General features: G+C 40.8%; 1 protein-coding gene across 4 annotated transcripts in view; it reads left to right on the forward strand.

The window, feature by feature from the left end:
- Positions 1 to 15,755, forward strand: part of EPAS1 (endothelial PAS domain protein 1) — a 79,227-nt gene that overhangs the window by 42,509 nt on the left and 20,963 nt on the right. For all 4 annotated transcript variants that reach the window (XM_042789315.1, XM_042789313.1, XM_042789314.1 and 1 more), the window contains 5 exons: positions 432 to 622; positions 11,637 to 11,788; positions 12,397 to 12,481; positions 12,919 to 13,037; positions 13,144 to 13,346. In XM_042789315.1, the coding sequence (XP_042645249.1) occupies positions 432 to 622; positions 11,637 to 11,788; positions 12,397 to 12,481; positions 12,919 to 13,037; positions 13,144 to 13,346 (750 nt within the window). The remainder of the gene's footprint in view (positions 1 to 431; positions 623 to 11,636; positions 11,789 to 12,396; positions 12,482 to 12,918; positions 13,038 to 13,143; positions 13,347 to 15,755) is intronic.

Raw genomic sequence — 15,755 nt, forward strand, 5'->3', positions numbered from 1 at the left:
ACTGTAATTGCTGCAGCTTTAAAATGGATTGTCACCTCATCCCAGAGTATTTTTTGAGTAAATTAATTTAGATTGAACAAACAAAATTTTTACTTTTAACATTTCCTGAATCTTGAGAATAATAGTTTGCTGTTTGGCTATTTCATTTTGAATCACTTGCCTAAGGCAGATCTTGATCATGTTACACTCAACAGGGATTCAGGGTGTCCAAAGGCTGATCTGTGTAGAATTGGAGCCCTTTGCAGATGTGGCAGTCATCTCCTAATTCCCGTTTTAAAAGGAGCAAATAGATATTAAAGTCTGGTCTGTTGATTTAAACCAGTTGACAGAACAGTTTCATTGCTGAGAGGATTTATTCCTGTAAATGCCTCTTTCAGGTCATGAATTACATTTCAAGAAATGCTTTTTCCTTTCTATCCTTTACCTACCAGGAGCAGTTCTGAACGGAGGAAGGAGAAATCAAGAGATGCAGCGAGATGCAGAAGAAGCAAAGAGACCGAGGTTTTCTATGAACTGGCACATGAGCTGCCCCTGCCCCACAACATCAGTTCCCACCTGGACAAGGCATCCATCATGCGCCTGGCAATCAGTTTCCTACGCACTCACAAGCTTCTGTCTTCAGGTAAGATCTGGCTGAAAGAAGTTGTCAGTGCTAGTTGATGGCAGCTTGGTAAGATTGTGCCTGTTCTTCTCTGAGTACTGGGTCCTAAAGCAGGAACAGGACACAACTGCTTGTGTTGTGAGACTACAACTAGATTTAAAGGTATGTTGGTGGAGGTTTTTCATCATAACTGTGTATATTTTTAGTGGGGTATAAAAATTTGAGTGATGTCAGTCATATAAGGTCTTCATTACCAAAACAACAACAGATACAGTTTTGCCTCTGAAAAAAACCTCTCAAAACTTTTGAATGTGGTTGATGAAGCTCATCTTAAACTTTTAAGCGTTTAACCAGAATTCAAACATACATCTTTAGGCTTCCATGATGAAACAAGTAAATTTTAATTTGGTGTGGCAAGCATGTTTGAGCCAGTGCATTCAAAAGGCAGCTGGGAAGTTCTGAAGGTCCAGTACTTTGTTAGAAAGGACTTTGTGCAGGTAATGAGTAGTAGGTAGATTGTTTATGATGAGGTAGACTAAGATAGATAAAGCAAACAACTTTTAAATACTTGACATGAGCGGATTCTATGTAATCAGAATCTTGCTCATGTTGGACTAGTAGGAAATGTGAGCCAGCATCATTTTCATAGCCTGTGAAAAATGATAAAATTGACAGTATTCTTATTTTGCACCTATATTTGAATACTCTGATGGAGATCTGTGGTTTGAGTAGCCTGTGAGATCAATGAAAACGACTGATGTTCCTGGGGGAACATTCACATGGTGACCTCTAAGTGTTGAGAATACGTTAACAAAACAATGCCTGCATTGTTTGTGAAAGGTAAACCCAAAATTTCATCTTTTCCTTCATTAATGGCAAAACTCCCAATAAAGTCATGATTGCACTTCCTCTCTTTAGAAAAGTTGAGTCATACAATAACAATTACTTTAATAAATGTTATTAGGAAGTATCTCATTTTGTGGAAGAGTATGCTGTTGATTTGTGGTTGGTTAGTCTGAAAGATATGGCAAACTCGTTCTGCTGCTGTGTGCTCTGTAATTTTTGTAGCTTCTTTTGATTCTGCTAAGAATATTGTATAAAATGTGGGTATTTTCATTTTAGCTTGCAGAATCTGATTTTAACATTTACTCCTGTGAAAATAAAAGTTTATTTGCTGAACAGTGTTTGGAAATCATCTCTGATTTTGTCACATAATTAATACTCAAAGAAGTTGTGTAAATAGGTGAATGTTCTTAAACACACCATATACCAAGCCAATTTGTTAGTAACTTTCTCATAAAATCTCAGCTTCAGCTCATCAAATATTTATATGGCATGATCTAGAGACTGGCACAGCATAGGAAAAGCAAACTTCTGAAGGGCTGTAACAGATGATATAGGTAATATGTGTGTCTGTAAAACTTGACGTGAAATAGTTTGATGCTGTTGTCATCATAAAAGACATTTGCTTACTTGAAAACTAAGTTTAATGTAAACTTTTTCAAATAAACTTACTTTTCTTGGTGAGGTAAAAATCTACAGATAAAACATTTGTTTTAGTGCTTTTGTAGTGTTAAGCCTTAGGTTTATATAATCTGGTAGTGATGACAACTCAATATATGCATGTAATATTCATACATATGAATGCATACATGATTTGTCTGTGCCAATGTTTGAAAAACATTGTGATTCATTTAGCTGATTTACATTCTCTTGAAGTACCACCAGAACCCAGCAGCTAGAAAGGAATCTGGAAATGAAATGTTACAGTAGCAACAGGCTGTGATTTAATATTAGAGGCTTTTTCTGTATTAGTTATTTGCTTAGCCTTAAATTTGATGCACATCTGCTCCCCTACCCCCCAGTCTAAATATTGACTTGGAGCAAGTCCTCTCATTAAAATTTTTGCGTTAGTCAAATGCAGATTTGTCCACTGCTGCATCTTTAGACAGTGGAGATGTAGATAAAGGCTTTAATATCTTTAGTGCTTCTGTTCTGAAGAATTGAACTTAAGGTACATTAAAGGGACTTGTTTTATGAAAGAGCTGGGTATTATTTTCTGACAATGCAAATACACTGAAAGGAAAGAACTCGAGCCAGAAAACCACTGTTTGCTTGTAAAGGCCTCATCTGCTACTTAATATTCTTCTGAGTATAGCTAACATTTAAATTAGCCAAGGTAAACAAGGCTGAAAAATTAAACCCTAAATATTTGAAAGATAAAATTTATCAGGCATTGGAATAAAGTGACATCAGAGAGAGGACTTTCATTATCATTAAGAGAATAATGACTTCAGATGACTGTTTCTTCCTCATGCAACTGCCTGGCAGTTTACACTTACTGAGACTCCTGAGGTTCACAGATGCAGAATACCACTCTGGCCGAAGTAAATCTCTTTCAGTTTGAGAACTGTTTCTTGCTTTCAGGAAACAAGGCTGTAAAATTAACTATAGGTGTTTCTTGAAGGTGAGCTTTGTTGAAAAAATTACTGCCTTTCAAGACTGATTAACACCATTGCTGTACAACAGCTGCATAATATAGGTGATGTTTGGCAGCTGCTGTTTTGCTCATCTGTTCTCGTGAAAGCAGAATTTAAGTCTTTGATAGTGGGCTTCTGAATAATGTTGGTCTTTATAAGGATACTAGCTTTCACTGGGAGTCCATCTGATTTAATTCCGAGCAATAGGTTTTTGATACAGCTTTTGGCTCACAGATGAAGAGGTTTGCTGTTCCTCACATTTAGACAAGAGCGTGGAGCAAAATGGACACAGGGCTTTCGTGATGCCTGTCCACGTCCCATTCTTGCTTGTGCTCTAGACTGTCTGAGCCACAGAAGCAAAGCTGCCCCTGTTTCACACCCGTGTTTAGCAGACTGGAATTTGGCCACTAACTCTGAGTTGTCTCTGACAGGTAAACTGGGAAACGGGGAGGTGGAGAACTGCAGTGTGCATTAGAAGCAAATGCCAGCCTCATCCCACAGACACACACACACACACACCGCATTGCTTTATGTTATCTTAATGGAAATAGTTTTGATTATTTGGGCTAGACACTTAGCATAAACTAGAGTTAAGTGGGACTATTTGTTCTGTCATTAATTAGGATGTTAAAATAACATTAACTGCATTTATATATATACAATGTCACTAAAATAAACTTGCAGTGCAGATTGAAAAATGATTCAAGAGGTAGTAAAGGAAAAAGTACCACTCGATTAGCATTTTTGTTATTTATTATTTATTCTGTCAAAAACTACTGGTACACCAGATTTTATTTTATACTACTGTTTGTGGGCACGATTCTCAAATACGAGCACATCTCTTCATTCCATGGTAGTTTTTCTGGGAGGGGAGAGAGCAAGAGCCTTCCCAGGACTGCATCCTCAGTTTTGTGCAAGCTGATGCTCCAGATGGGATTTCAGAGATGGCTGTAGGCAACCTGACAGCCTCAGTCCACTGGCATAGAGTGTCTCATGCCCCTTCTTATTATTCCCTGACTTGGAATGGGGCTTTTCACTTGTGTAACCCGTGCTGTTTTACTAGCTGTGTCTACATGATGATTTGTCGGGAAGCCAAGACCTAAGGAAGTCTATGCCCACGTTCTTCCAGCAGGTAAATGGCAGAGCCCACAAATCAGAACCGTCATTGAGAGCTCTCCTCCTACTTGCCTCCAAAAATCCTGGCTTCTGGATTGCAGGGTGCACGGCTCCTGCAGGTGTTGCAGGGCCCAAGCTTGGCCCTTGTATCCTATCATAATAGGAAATAGCTGGTTGTATATCTCAGAGTTCAAAAGGGTAAAAAATACCAGGTTTTGCTTTATAAAAGTTGGTGCTTTACTTAGTAACACGTTTCCCTTTGATTTTCACAGTAGGCAATTCTGTGTGGGAATGTTGGAGAGGAAGCCTTTAACATTTAGAAATGCAGGCTGTTCGTCTGACGGCCTGATTGAGATTAGTATCACAGGAAGCAAACTGAAACAATAGCTTTATAATACTGTTTCCATGTTGTTCACAGAACAGTACATGGTATAATTGGAATGCTAAGTAGAAATATCATTCGAATATGATCATCTTAAATATTTTTCAAGATGCCTCCTAATTCTATTGGCATAAGACATTTTTGCCATCATCACATTCAAATGTTTGGGATAAATTTAGAACTGATCTTTGTTCATTTCAAGTCAAGGTTTTGATCCCATAAAGTTGCTGCTGAAAATAGACAGTTTGATGCTTATAGGTAGTGGAGCTTTTGGATTTGGGATCTTATGTCCTTTAGTATAGCCAGAAAAATTGATAGCAGTACTTATCCCCTACTAGTCTCCAGTATAGCTAGTAAATTAGCCTAATCATTTGAGGTGGGGGGTAGGGGGGGCACAAGGGAGTGGTTTAAAGGTGGCAAAAGAGAAATAACTGTCTTTTGCTAAAGAATGGCTGTCTTGGTTAACAGCTGACATTGTGATAGTTGCTAAGGCTGCCTCAGTCTCTTTTCATCTGAATACGAGGAAGAGAATCCACTTTAGGAAGCCTGTATAGGCATTAGCATCCAGTGCCAATAATTTTAAGTGTTTATTTGGACCACGCTGATGCTAAAGGAATTACAGGAACCAGAACTCTTTGGTACCAGTGAGTTTCTGTGTGCCAGGACTACAGACTTTTTAGTCAGCTAATCAGGCAAACACAATTTTATTACCCTTCTTTAATTCCATCCCAATTGTGTGGTCACCTGGGTGTCTTTTCTGTGTGGAGATCCAGCAAAGGAAACTGGATGGGAGTTGCTCTTGTGCAGGCAGGCAGCAGCAGAAATGGGGAGGGAACAGGGAAGCAGACGGGAAGTTGTTTGGGAGAAGGGAGGCCATGAGGAAGCCAGTGTGAAGTTGTTTCAAGGGAGGGAGACAACAGAGCCGGAAAGCCAGCGGGGAGCAGAAGGGAAAAAATAGCTTTTCTCTAGGCTTTTAAGGGAAAGGACAAACCGTAGGGAGAAGTGATGTGGGCATTGTTTTTGAACGTCTGGACAGGCTGCATCTAATCTCAGACCATTGTGGCATAAAACAGTGCTTTTAAAATAGCATGTCTACTTGTTTGCTTTTATTAAATTGGAAAAATAGTTTTGTGCCAACTGTGCTGCTAGGAATGAGAGTGGAACTGTGTGCTGAGTGCTTCAGCTGCTTGAAGCGATGTCCCTTTTCTGGGAAGATGCACCAAAAGCTCCCACGGAGCTCAGGACGCCTTGTCTGATGGGTTGCTGCGTCCTGACATTCAACACTGATGGCTGCAGGACTCACAGCAGCTTCTTGGGAGCAGCATCCGAATGATTTGTCTAGATACAAACTCTGCAATCAAAACAACACTAACATAAGTGTTTTCTTTGTCAAAGTTGCTTATGCACTTGGAGATGAGAGCCCTTCCTGCAGCTTGAAGTTTGAGTAGCATTTTCTTGATGTGTCTAAGTTGAAAGCTTTTATTGAACATATTGAAAAATATCCCCTTGAACAGGATGTACTGTCCTGTCAAGACAGAAAAAAAGAAAAAGGAAAAAAAAAATCAGTTGCTTTCCTTTAACGCAAAACAAGAAACCAGGAAGAGACAAGTCTGTCTCAAAGCTGCTCTCTCTGATACAGGATGGAGTTGCTGTTAGATCTTTCCTAACTTTTGCCTACTGTTGTCAGGCAGTTTTTACAACCCTCCTCTGGAGTGGCAGCTATAGCCTGGTACCTATTATACACAATATCCAGGCAACTTTCTAGTACTTGTAGGATCCAGGATGAGAGACAAAGCCATGAGTTCTGTGGAGGTGACGATGTGACCTCCAGTAGAAACTTTTTATCACTCTCTACCTCTGAACTGACCAAAAAGGTCCCTTTGAGTCAGATCAAAGGTGTTGAGAGGAGTATAGGCTGTTTGCTAGGAGGTTGTTTATACCTGAGCAGTTATTTATTGTAAGGAGAGCCTGATTTTTGAGCCTTCATACTCGTTCCAAGAGGTTGGACTGAAGGAAATGAGCAAGCATCTACGGAAAAAGTGTTCTTAAACTTGGGAACAGTGCACATCCTGACAGTGGGAATTAATCAAAGCTTGTTTACAAGAGTTATTTTTAGCATAAAAGGTTATCATAAACACTGCAATAAGCATTTGTCACTACAGTTCAAAGTTTTTTGTTGATGAGTAAATTCTACTTTGGTCATTAGAAAATTTTTCAAAATAGAGCGGATTAAAAAATACTTATCAAAATTTAATACAGACTGAGACATGAAAAATACTGTATCGGAATTTGATGCAGACTTCAGAAATACTGCCTTGGGACAATATGAACAGCAGGTGACCCATCAAACTGGGACATGGAACACAGTTGCTCTGTTCCTGGTTCTGCTGTAGCTCTGTCATCCCGGGGATGTCACTGCACTTTCCTGAGGCTCTCTGATGTGTTTCAATACCTCCTGCTCTCACCTAGACAGGGATTCTCCCTCCTTTCTAGGCTTCTTAGTGCTACATGAGCACCGTCTTGGCTGGGATCCATAAATGTAGCTATAATATGAACAATAATACCACAGCACTTCATTCTTCTGAATGACTTTATAGTTAAACTGGCATATTTGCAGTCCAGTCTCCCTGCTATGATGGCATGGTGCCTGAACTGAGATACTGCCATTAGAATAGGGGGGAGATGGAAGCAGCTGTGGGGCAAAAAAAAAACAACCAAACAAACAAACAAAACAAAACAAAACAAAACAAAAAAAAAACACCAAGAAACACATCCTTATTTCAAAATTTAGTTAGCATCTATCTGAAGAGTAGTGCTGACCAAAAAAAACTAAAAATCAGGGTAAACTGAGTCCCTGGTTACCTTTCTTTAAGACCTGGAAAATTCTGGCAAGTCTACATGGGGTGCTGCTACCTGGATAAAGTGACCTCAGACCTACTGGAAACCAAAGGCTGAAGTTCTGTCCCCACCTTCTCATACTAACCTCCCACTTCCATTTGGTCTCAGCTTTCTCAAATGTTTTCCATCTGAAGCTAAATTTTCTTATAGTAATGTGCCAGTCCAGCCCTGAGGTAAATTAATGAAGAAAATTTAAAGCACAGTGAAAGACAATAGGGATTTCTGGGAGCAGCTTGCAGTAGCCATGCCTTTATTTGTTTTTCTTCCTCAAAATAGATTCTTTTTAAAGCAAACCAGATTTTTGCTATTTGGCAATAACTGAATTGTTTCTGATGTATCAGTCTCCTAATGTGGGTATATCCTCTGTGTATTAGTAGCTACTGATTTTCACAGGAGAAAGGGAACAAGCTATAATGCTGTAACTGTAGCCACGCAAGAAACTGTTATTTATTATTCATATTACTGTAATTGTACTAAGTTAGCTGATACAGGGCATACGAGGGCCGCCACAGTGATGCCCAGCATATTTCTTTGCTGCGGACTAAGAATCTTCAGGTAGCTGATGTGCTTCAGGGTTTTAGCACAGATGACGCACTCTGGGACTGTGTGATTGCAACCACCACAAAGAACTTGGACAAAGCAGAAGACCTGAGCCCCTTTGGTGCATGCCCCAGTTCTGGGGCTTCCCTGGGCAGGCTGCTAGGGGGATGCTCAAGGGGGGCAGGCAAGGAATAGATAGATGGGTGGCAGAAGCACAGTGGCCCCTGGAGGTACTTGTCACCTACCTCTATGTGCCTGATAGTGCCTGCAGTTTCCTTAATACGGCTGCTCCATCTTTGAAATGTGAGCATGCCCTATTAAGTGCTACAAGAAACCCGTATGTGCCAGCTCCCCTTGGTTGCTGCGGCTGGGGCTGCTGAGAGGAGAGGGGTGGGGGGATGCAGGGGCTTTACTGAGTTACCAGGAAAGCCGGGGGGGGGGGGGGGGGGGGGTGTGTGTGTCTGCAAAACACCCTGGTCGTGCTTTTGGGTTATGTGAGAGGGGATGCACAGCAATACAAACCCTCTTCCCTCTCCACATTAGAGATGCCTCCAGCTGGACAAAGGTAATTTCAATAAAAGACATTGAACTCTGATCCCACAAAACCCTGATCTGCGTGCTTTAAAGCCGACTATAAGTGCTGTGCTCAGCTAGGACATTAAGGGTTTGAACCTGAAGCCCTGATGTGAGTGATCCTATGTCCTCTGCATGTGTTTGTATAAGTAATACAATTTATATACATGGAAAAGCAAACTTAATCATCTGATAATATAAGTAAAATGTTTGTCTTTCACTGTTGCAGGCATTTAAGAATACAAATGCCTTGAATAGCCTTCCTGCCTTTGAATGGTCAAGTTTTGTTAATGCAAACTTAATGAGCTGGGGAAAAAAAATGGAAAGGAGGGCCTGGGGTTAGAGCTGAAAAGTCATTTTTTTTCTCTGAATCCACACTTGGCTGATTGTCTTGGGCTATAGCCATGATCCCTGCTGAATAAACCATTTGTTTGCTTCCGGAAAAGTAAAAAAAGACCCTTGACATTCTTTACACAGCAGAAACAAGTTTGAGAGCAGATGGTCACTTACCTCTTTTTTTTATTATTTTTTTTCTTTCTTTTTATTTTTTTTTCTTCCCTAAATGTCATTATGGTCAAAGTGCATACTATTCAAATATATTATTGTCTCTTTTCTGTATTTTAAATGCTAGCCCTGATGTAATTTCCTGAAGTCAGTTGCTTTGTACTGAGGAGGAACTGGCCCCTCTGTGTGTAGTTAGAATTGCAGTGTAGGGACATGAAATGATAAATCCCCAGCCTGGGCTGGCCATCCCCAGAGACCGTTCTCTCTTCTGTGCTACTAAACGATCACGTCAAGAAGCAAAGGGTGATACACCAAGTGCTCCCAACAGCTCTGGGGTTGAGTCCGTTTGTTCCCTTGTTTTCATGATGGGTAGGGGGCTGCTGCCAGGGCGGGGTGTTGAGGAGCAGGGCCAGGATGCAGCAGCCACCATCGGTCCTGTTGCCACTCATCTGTTGCAAACAGCGGCTCGGTGGGCTCTGCATTGCAAAGGTCCATGCCTCTGCATTTGTTCACTGTCCACCATTAGGCACTAGCAGATGCATTTGCAGGAGGTATATAGATCAGATTAATACTTTAATCACCATTTATAATACTTCAAAGTAAAAACTGTATTAATTTGGCTCAGCCTCTTCCCTATCCAAAAAGTACTAAACCCAAACCGCTTCTAATAATATTTTACAAAGCAATACCCCATTCCTGCTTCTAGACTTCTTCCAAAATGAATATCTCAACAAGAAACATGAAGGGAAAGTATGAATGTGCTGTGAAATACTTTTCTCAAGTGCTAAAAGTAATATACTAGAGAACAAAACCTGTATGTTGAAATTGCAACATTAAACCAACAAAGAAGAGCAACTCCAAGAAACTCAGAGTCCCACTGTTTTTGTGAATAAGGCTGATGCAATTACTGCTGGAGCCTCTGGCCAGCTAAATCAGGGGTGGTCCCAGCCTGGAGCCCCCTTGTGCCACCGGGGAGGGGCACGGAGAGCAGCATCACTTCAGCTCCTCTCATGTCATCCTTGCTGCCTTGCCCTATAGAGCACCTTTCATCTAGATGGGACTTACCTATGGCCTTGCATCTTCAGCAGCAGATGGTTTGAGTTGGTTATGCTTTATTCTGAGACAATAAGGGGTTTGTTGGTTGGTTTGTTTGTTTTCTTCTCCTGAATTCAGAGCCTTACCACAGTGCATATTTGTAATGACTGATCACAAATGTGCAGGCTAACTGACAAAACTAAAGATAAGCTCACCACGGCATGTCTGAGGTACACAGACCAGATGCGTCATCTGTAAATAGTTTTGTAAAAAAATAATCCCAGAAGTTTCATGTAAAACGTGTCAAGAAATTAATGGGCCAGCTCCTACACAGAGATTTTTCAATACCAGTCATCTACAAATCATCTCCTGCAGGCTTCTTATTCATGAAGCTGAAACATGCTTAGAAGTGTAGAAGGGAAGGTAAGAGTGCTGAGTGGACACTTGAGTGACTGGCACTAGGAGGAGAAGTGTCTCCCTCTCCCTCCCTCCCTGCCTGTGGCTTTGCTTACTTACTGTCTCTCATTGCAGGAGGTGAGCAATGTGGAGCATGCACAACGAGGGCCTCGCAGGGCCACCAGTTGTCTCTACAGCACAGCCAAAAGGCAACAGGAAAATGAATAACCAGAAAAAAAAGCCTTAATAAATTATTCTAGCATCTCAGCACAACAGTGGCACGTCTCCAAAAATAATAAGGTGCACTAGGTTCAGGAATCTGCATAGGCAAACGTAAGGGATGCAAGTGAGGTGTGAGGCTCTTTTCCTTGCGGGGCAGGAGGAGCTTAAGTGGGTGACAAGGCTTGTCAGAATTTGATGGAGTGGCACGTAGAGAGTTCTGATGCTTTCAGAGGAAAAAGCAGGTATGGGTGGGATGGATCTGTGTTTTTCCCAGGAATACTGAGGTTTATGGGATGAAAGAGACATTCCCCTGAAAGAGCTTCGAATAAGTGTTTTTTCTACTTTTTCTACTAGAAGCAGTGTTAACAGACCTTGGAGAGGTCTATTTAGGCACAGTTCATAGGAAAAGTATTTAAACTTCTTAGAAAACCTGACATGAGGGAAACGTCTTTTGTTAGACATTTGTTAGGAATGCACAAATTTACATACCTTCTGTAAGATTTGCCCCATAATTTCTGTCTGTGAGAAGATATAAAGGTTGTACCTGGCCAAAAGAATGTGCACAAAGAAAATGAACTTCACTGTCCGGGTATATAGGTGTTATGTACTGAAAACACATCTTGCAAAAAGATGCTGAAAGTGAATAGAGGGCATGTTACAGTTGCCAAAAAGCTTAGAAAAATATCTTTCTGGTGATAAGGACATCCTTTTCATACACTGTGTAGACACCTTTCTTTTCAAGGAAGGCCCCACCAGAAAGGGTTTGTGGAAAGGAAATTCTAACAGCAGAAAAATATTTTGTTGCCTTGTTAACTGGGTGTGCTTGTGTTGAAAAAGGCTGGCTAGGGTGCTGAAGACTTTAAATGCTTTTTTTTTCTTTTTTTCTTAGTATGTGCTGACAATGAGAATGAGCTAGAGGCAGACCAGCAGATGGACAACTTGTACCTGAAAGCTTTGGAGGGATTTATTGCCGTGGTGACACAGGATGGAGACATGATCTTTTTGTCAGAGAATGTCAACAAATACATGGGTCTTACCCAGGTAACTTGTTCTCTAACACTTTCCTGTCTTTGTAATCCCATTCCTAGAAACTAGTACTATGCCTAAATGGAGAAAACCAGCTGTGGGTCACTGCAAAAAAGACTGGAAATAAAATGTCTTATTTCTCAGGCAGGTACCCTGAACACCAGACAACCGTGGGCTTTTTTCCCCTCTCCCTTTCTATCAAAGTTGTATTGTCTTTGGTGACTGCAAACTTGCCTCCCTTGTTATTACTGTGGAGAAGAGAATGGGCTTTTATTCAACTTGTGCCTTAGACTACCAGGACAGAGGGCTAGAGCTGCTCTTTTGGGTCCTCCCTTTTTTGCTTTGTGGACTGGGGGGTTTTCTCTTTCTGTGTTGAAAATAACCAGTGTTTGGTGTTGACTGTTAACTGCACCATGCAAATCCAAATATGGGGAATTGTTCTGGAGAGAACATGAGAAGTTATGCATAAGATAAACAAAGGGAGGGTCACAGGATTTGTGTTTGTGAGCATCTTGTTGATGTGCTTAGTTCTAGTGACCAGTTTCATCTGAATAGGTGGTATTTAAAACCAGATAAATACTATTAGTTGCTTTTATTTGGCTAAATGTAGTTCTTCTGCACAGGTGGAATTAACTGGACACAGCATTTTTGACTTCACTCATCCATGTGACCACGAAGAAATTCGAGAGAATCTGAGTCTGAAAAATGGTAATAATGAAAAGAGTCACTGTTTGCTTTTTAAATAACCAGATGAAGTAATTGGCTGACAGTAGAGATCTGTTAGTCTTGGTAAAGAGAATTTTCATTCCTAGAGTAATCATTTACTGTTATTCAATACTTCGCAGATTTGTTTTTTTCCAACTATTGCTTATATACGATAGCACTAAGAACTGTTTGTTTAGTGTTTTCCTTTCATCAAGTTAAGACAGGCATAATGTTTTCACTTGTGACACTGCAAAGATTTATGTGCTGCAAGCTAAAACACAGGTTTAAATGCTCTTCAATGGTCCGTGCATCTTTGATGGTCTCTGCAGGTAAACTATCTGAGAATCAGTCTGTTATTTCTGTTGAATCTTTCAAGCTTATAAATAGAAGAAATCAAGAAGCAAAACTGAGAAATCTCATTTCCCACTTTCCTTATACAGGTCCAGGCTTTGGAAAGAAAAGCAAAGAGATGTCAACTGAGCGTGACTTCTTCATGAGGATGAAATGCACCGTTACCAACAGAGGCAGAACTGTTAACCTCAAGTCTGCCACGTGGAAGGTACCATATTTCAGCCATAATAAGCAATTTTGATGTAAAAAGACATTTTGGCATGTAGGGAAAGTACATTCTAAGTTTGTTTCTCATTCAAAAATCACGATTTCAGGTTTTGCACTGCACTGGACAAGTTAAAGTGTATAACACTTGCCCTCCTCACACTCTCTGTGGGTATAAAGAGCCTCTCCTCACCTGCCTTATAATAATGTGTGAGCCTATTCAGCATCCTTCAAACATTGATATCCCCCTGGACAGCAAGACCTTCCTGAGTCGCCATAGCATGGACATGAAATTTACCTACTGTGATGACAGGTAAGCTCCACTGATTTTTCCTTCCCATGGGTGTTTCTATCTTCTTGAACAAAACAAGCAGTCCTTTCCAAATTTCCTCCTGTGTGGACCTTGTAAGCAAGGGTGAGACGTACAGTCTGTTACCAAGACAGCTATTGAGCGGCTTGCTTAATTCATCTCAAATCTCAATTTATGCAACGTGGTACTTCTGCTGTATTTCCTCTTCCTGCTGAGTGAGAAATTCAAGTTCACTGACAGATGTTGAGGCAACTTAGAGCCATTAGCTTCTTGGTTTTTAACAGACTTAAGAGCACACAGGATTTCTGCTCTAATTTTTTCGAAAATGTCTCAAATGACACGCCTTATGGGGCTCAGTCAAGGACTGCTTTATGATTGGCTTGGCCCGGGATGCTGTTATCAGTTAGCTGGAAGGTACTTTATGCTCTAGATTAACTAAGAATTGCTAAGGCATCCAAATCATCTGCAGCTCTGAAATGGGATTGCAGCCTCCTGCTTGATGAAAAGTAAACAACCTTTGCTGGTTATCTGCTCCTGTTAGTGGTGAAATGAAGGGGAGGGGAAGGTCTTGGGTCAAACAAGGGGCTGTGATCTCCACTCCCATCACTTCCTCTTGAGTGGAAAAAAAGGAGAAGCCCCTAGTCTCCACCTGTCTAAATATTGTGGTAACCACCTTTCCTGTGTGCGAGTGAGCCAGAGATCCCATCCCATGAAGTGTCCTCCTGTTCTCCATTTCCCTAGAAGGTCCTGTCTGTGCTACTTTGAGCTTGGTGTTTGTTTAGGGGCTTTTTAAATTTATGAGGTCATCCCTGAATTTAATATGAAGTTTTCTGTCTAATGAAACTGGTCTCCTGAAATTCAGAGATGCTAGCAACTGCTGAAGTCTGTAGGGTTATCAGTGGTTTTATATGTATGCTATTGTTTTATGCAAAAACTCACAGGATTGAGGTCTTGGTTATTTTTTTCATCCTTTGAAGGTTTTTAAAAACTTGTGCTAATCAAGATAATTATTTTAAACAGTGTGATGAAGCAGCCATATAAACTAGCTGTGTTAGCAGCTGTGGATGAAAGCAAGATTACAAGCATGAAACTTGTGACTGACCTTCTCCTGACCTCTATAAGAATTTAGCAGCAAGTGTGCTGTAACTAGAAATGTCCTCTGTTACTACCACAATAAACCAGACTTTTTTTTTTTATTTCCTTGTTAATACTTTCAGGATGAAAATACTGAGATATTGATAGGATTTTTCTGCTGGGGGAGGAAAGCATCAGTGTGGTAGCAAGTCATTATTAAAAGCACTGTACCTGTGAATTACTGGGGCCATTCAGTGGCAGGCTAGAGGAGAGTAACAGGATTTTGCTGTATTGCAGCATTCACATGTCTCTGCCAGACTTAATGCATAAGCAATTATAAATGAGAATTAAAGGGACTGATACTATCCCATTAAAGATACACATGCTTATTTTAAAAAGAATGACATATTATGCCCTGCCTTCAATAGTGGGAGTGGATTTACAAGGAAAACCTTGAACATGGCAGTGAAATACAACAGCTTCCTCTGGAGGATTTAACTTGTAGGGAATTTCAGAGATTTTTCTTTAAAACCAGGCAACAAAACAGCACATCTTTTACTAGATAGTTTTGGCTGGATGTTTCATTCATGTTTTATTGAAATGATGATAAAGCTGTAAGAAGCCAGCCAGGCCAGAGAAGGAAGAGACCTCACGAACCTTTCAGGTTCTTCTCAGCAGATTCTCCTGGCTCTTGCTTCCCTCCTGGAGGGATGTTGATTTCTCTCCAACAGGCGACACATCACTAGACACATAAAAATGCAAAACACTCAGCTGTTCTTATCAAAATCAATGCTGCTAGACAAATTGCATTGAAGGAGCAGCTTATGCCAAGAATGTAAATCCAGGCTGAGGAGCGGAGGAGAAAAAGCAGCCTGTGCCACTCAGATGCCTAAAGCCTCTTCAGCCTACACCGGCCTTCCTGTAGTGACGCAGTAGGGTTGACACAGCTCAATTCTCCATAAGAGACTGTGACTTTCCAGTTCAGGGTTGATATCCTTGAGGGCAGCGTGCCTCCTTTAGCAAGCTTCCGCAGCAATCAATCCCACTTTGCAATTCATCTTGGGTGGACCAGTCTGCTTCTAGGAAGCATTAAGTTTTTCTTTTTGAAGCGTTCAGTTAAAGAAACTCTAGGATTTCTGAGGAAGTACCTTAATGAATGGCAGCCTTACTAATGGAAGCATCTGCCTCCAGCGTGAAGCTTCAGTGGTTGCAAAAGAGAGCTGCCCTTGTACATGAAGCTGAAATTTATCCTTGTGGAAAATGAGGATCAGATCTGTCATCTCCTTAGGAAAGCTCATAGTCCCTGTCTGTCATAAACCAACACACAAAATGTAAACT

This window comes from Tyto alba, unplaced genomic scaffold (assembly GCF_018691265.1).
Source record: "Tyto alba isolate M040663 unplaced genomic scaffold, T.alba_DEE_v4.0 Super-Scaffold_16, whole genome shotgun sequence".
In the NCBI taxonomy this organism is placed as follows: domain Eukaryota; kingdom Metazoa; phylum Chordata; class Aves; order Strigiformes; family Tytonidae; genus Tyto; species Tyto alba.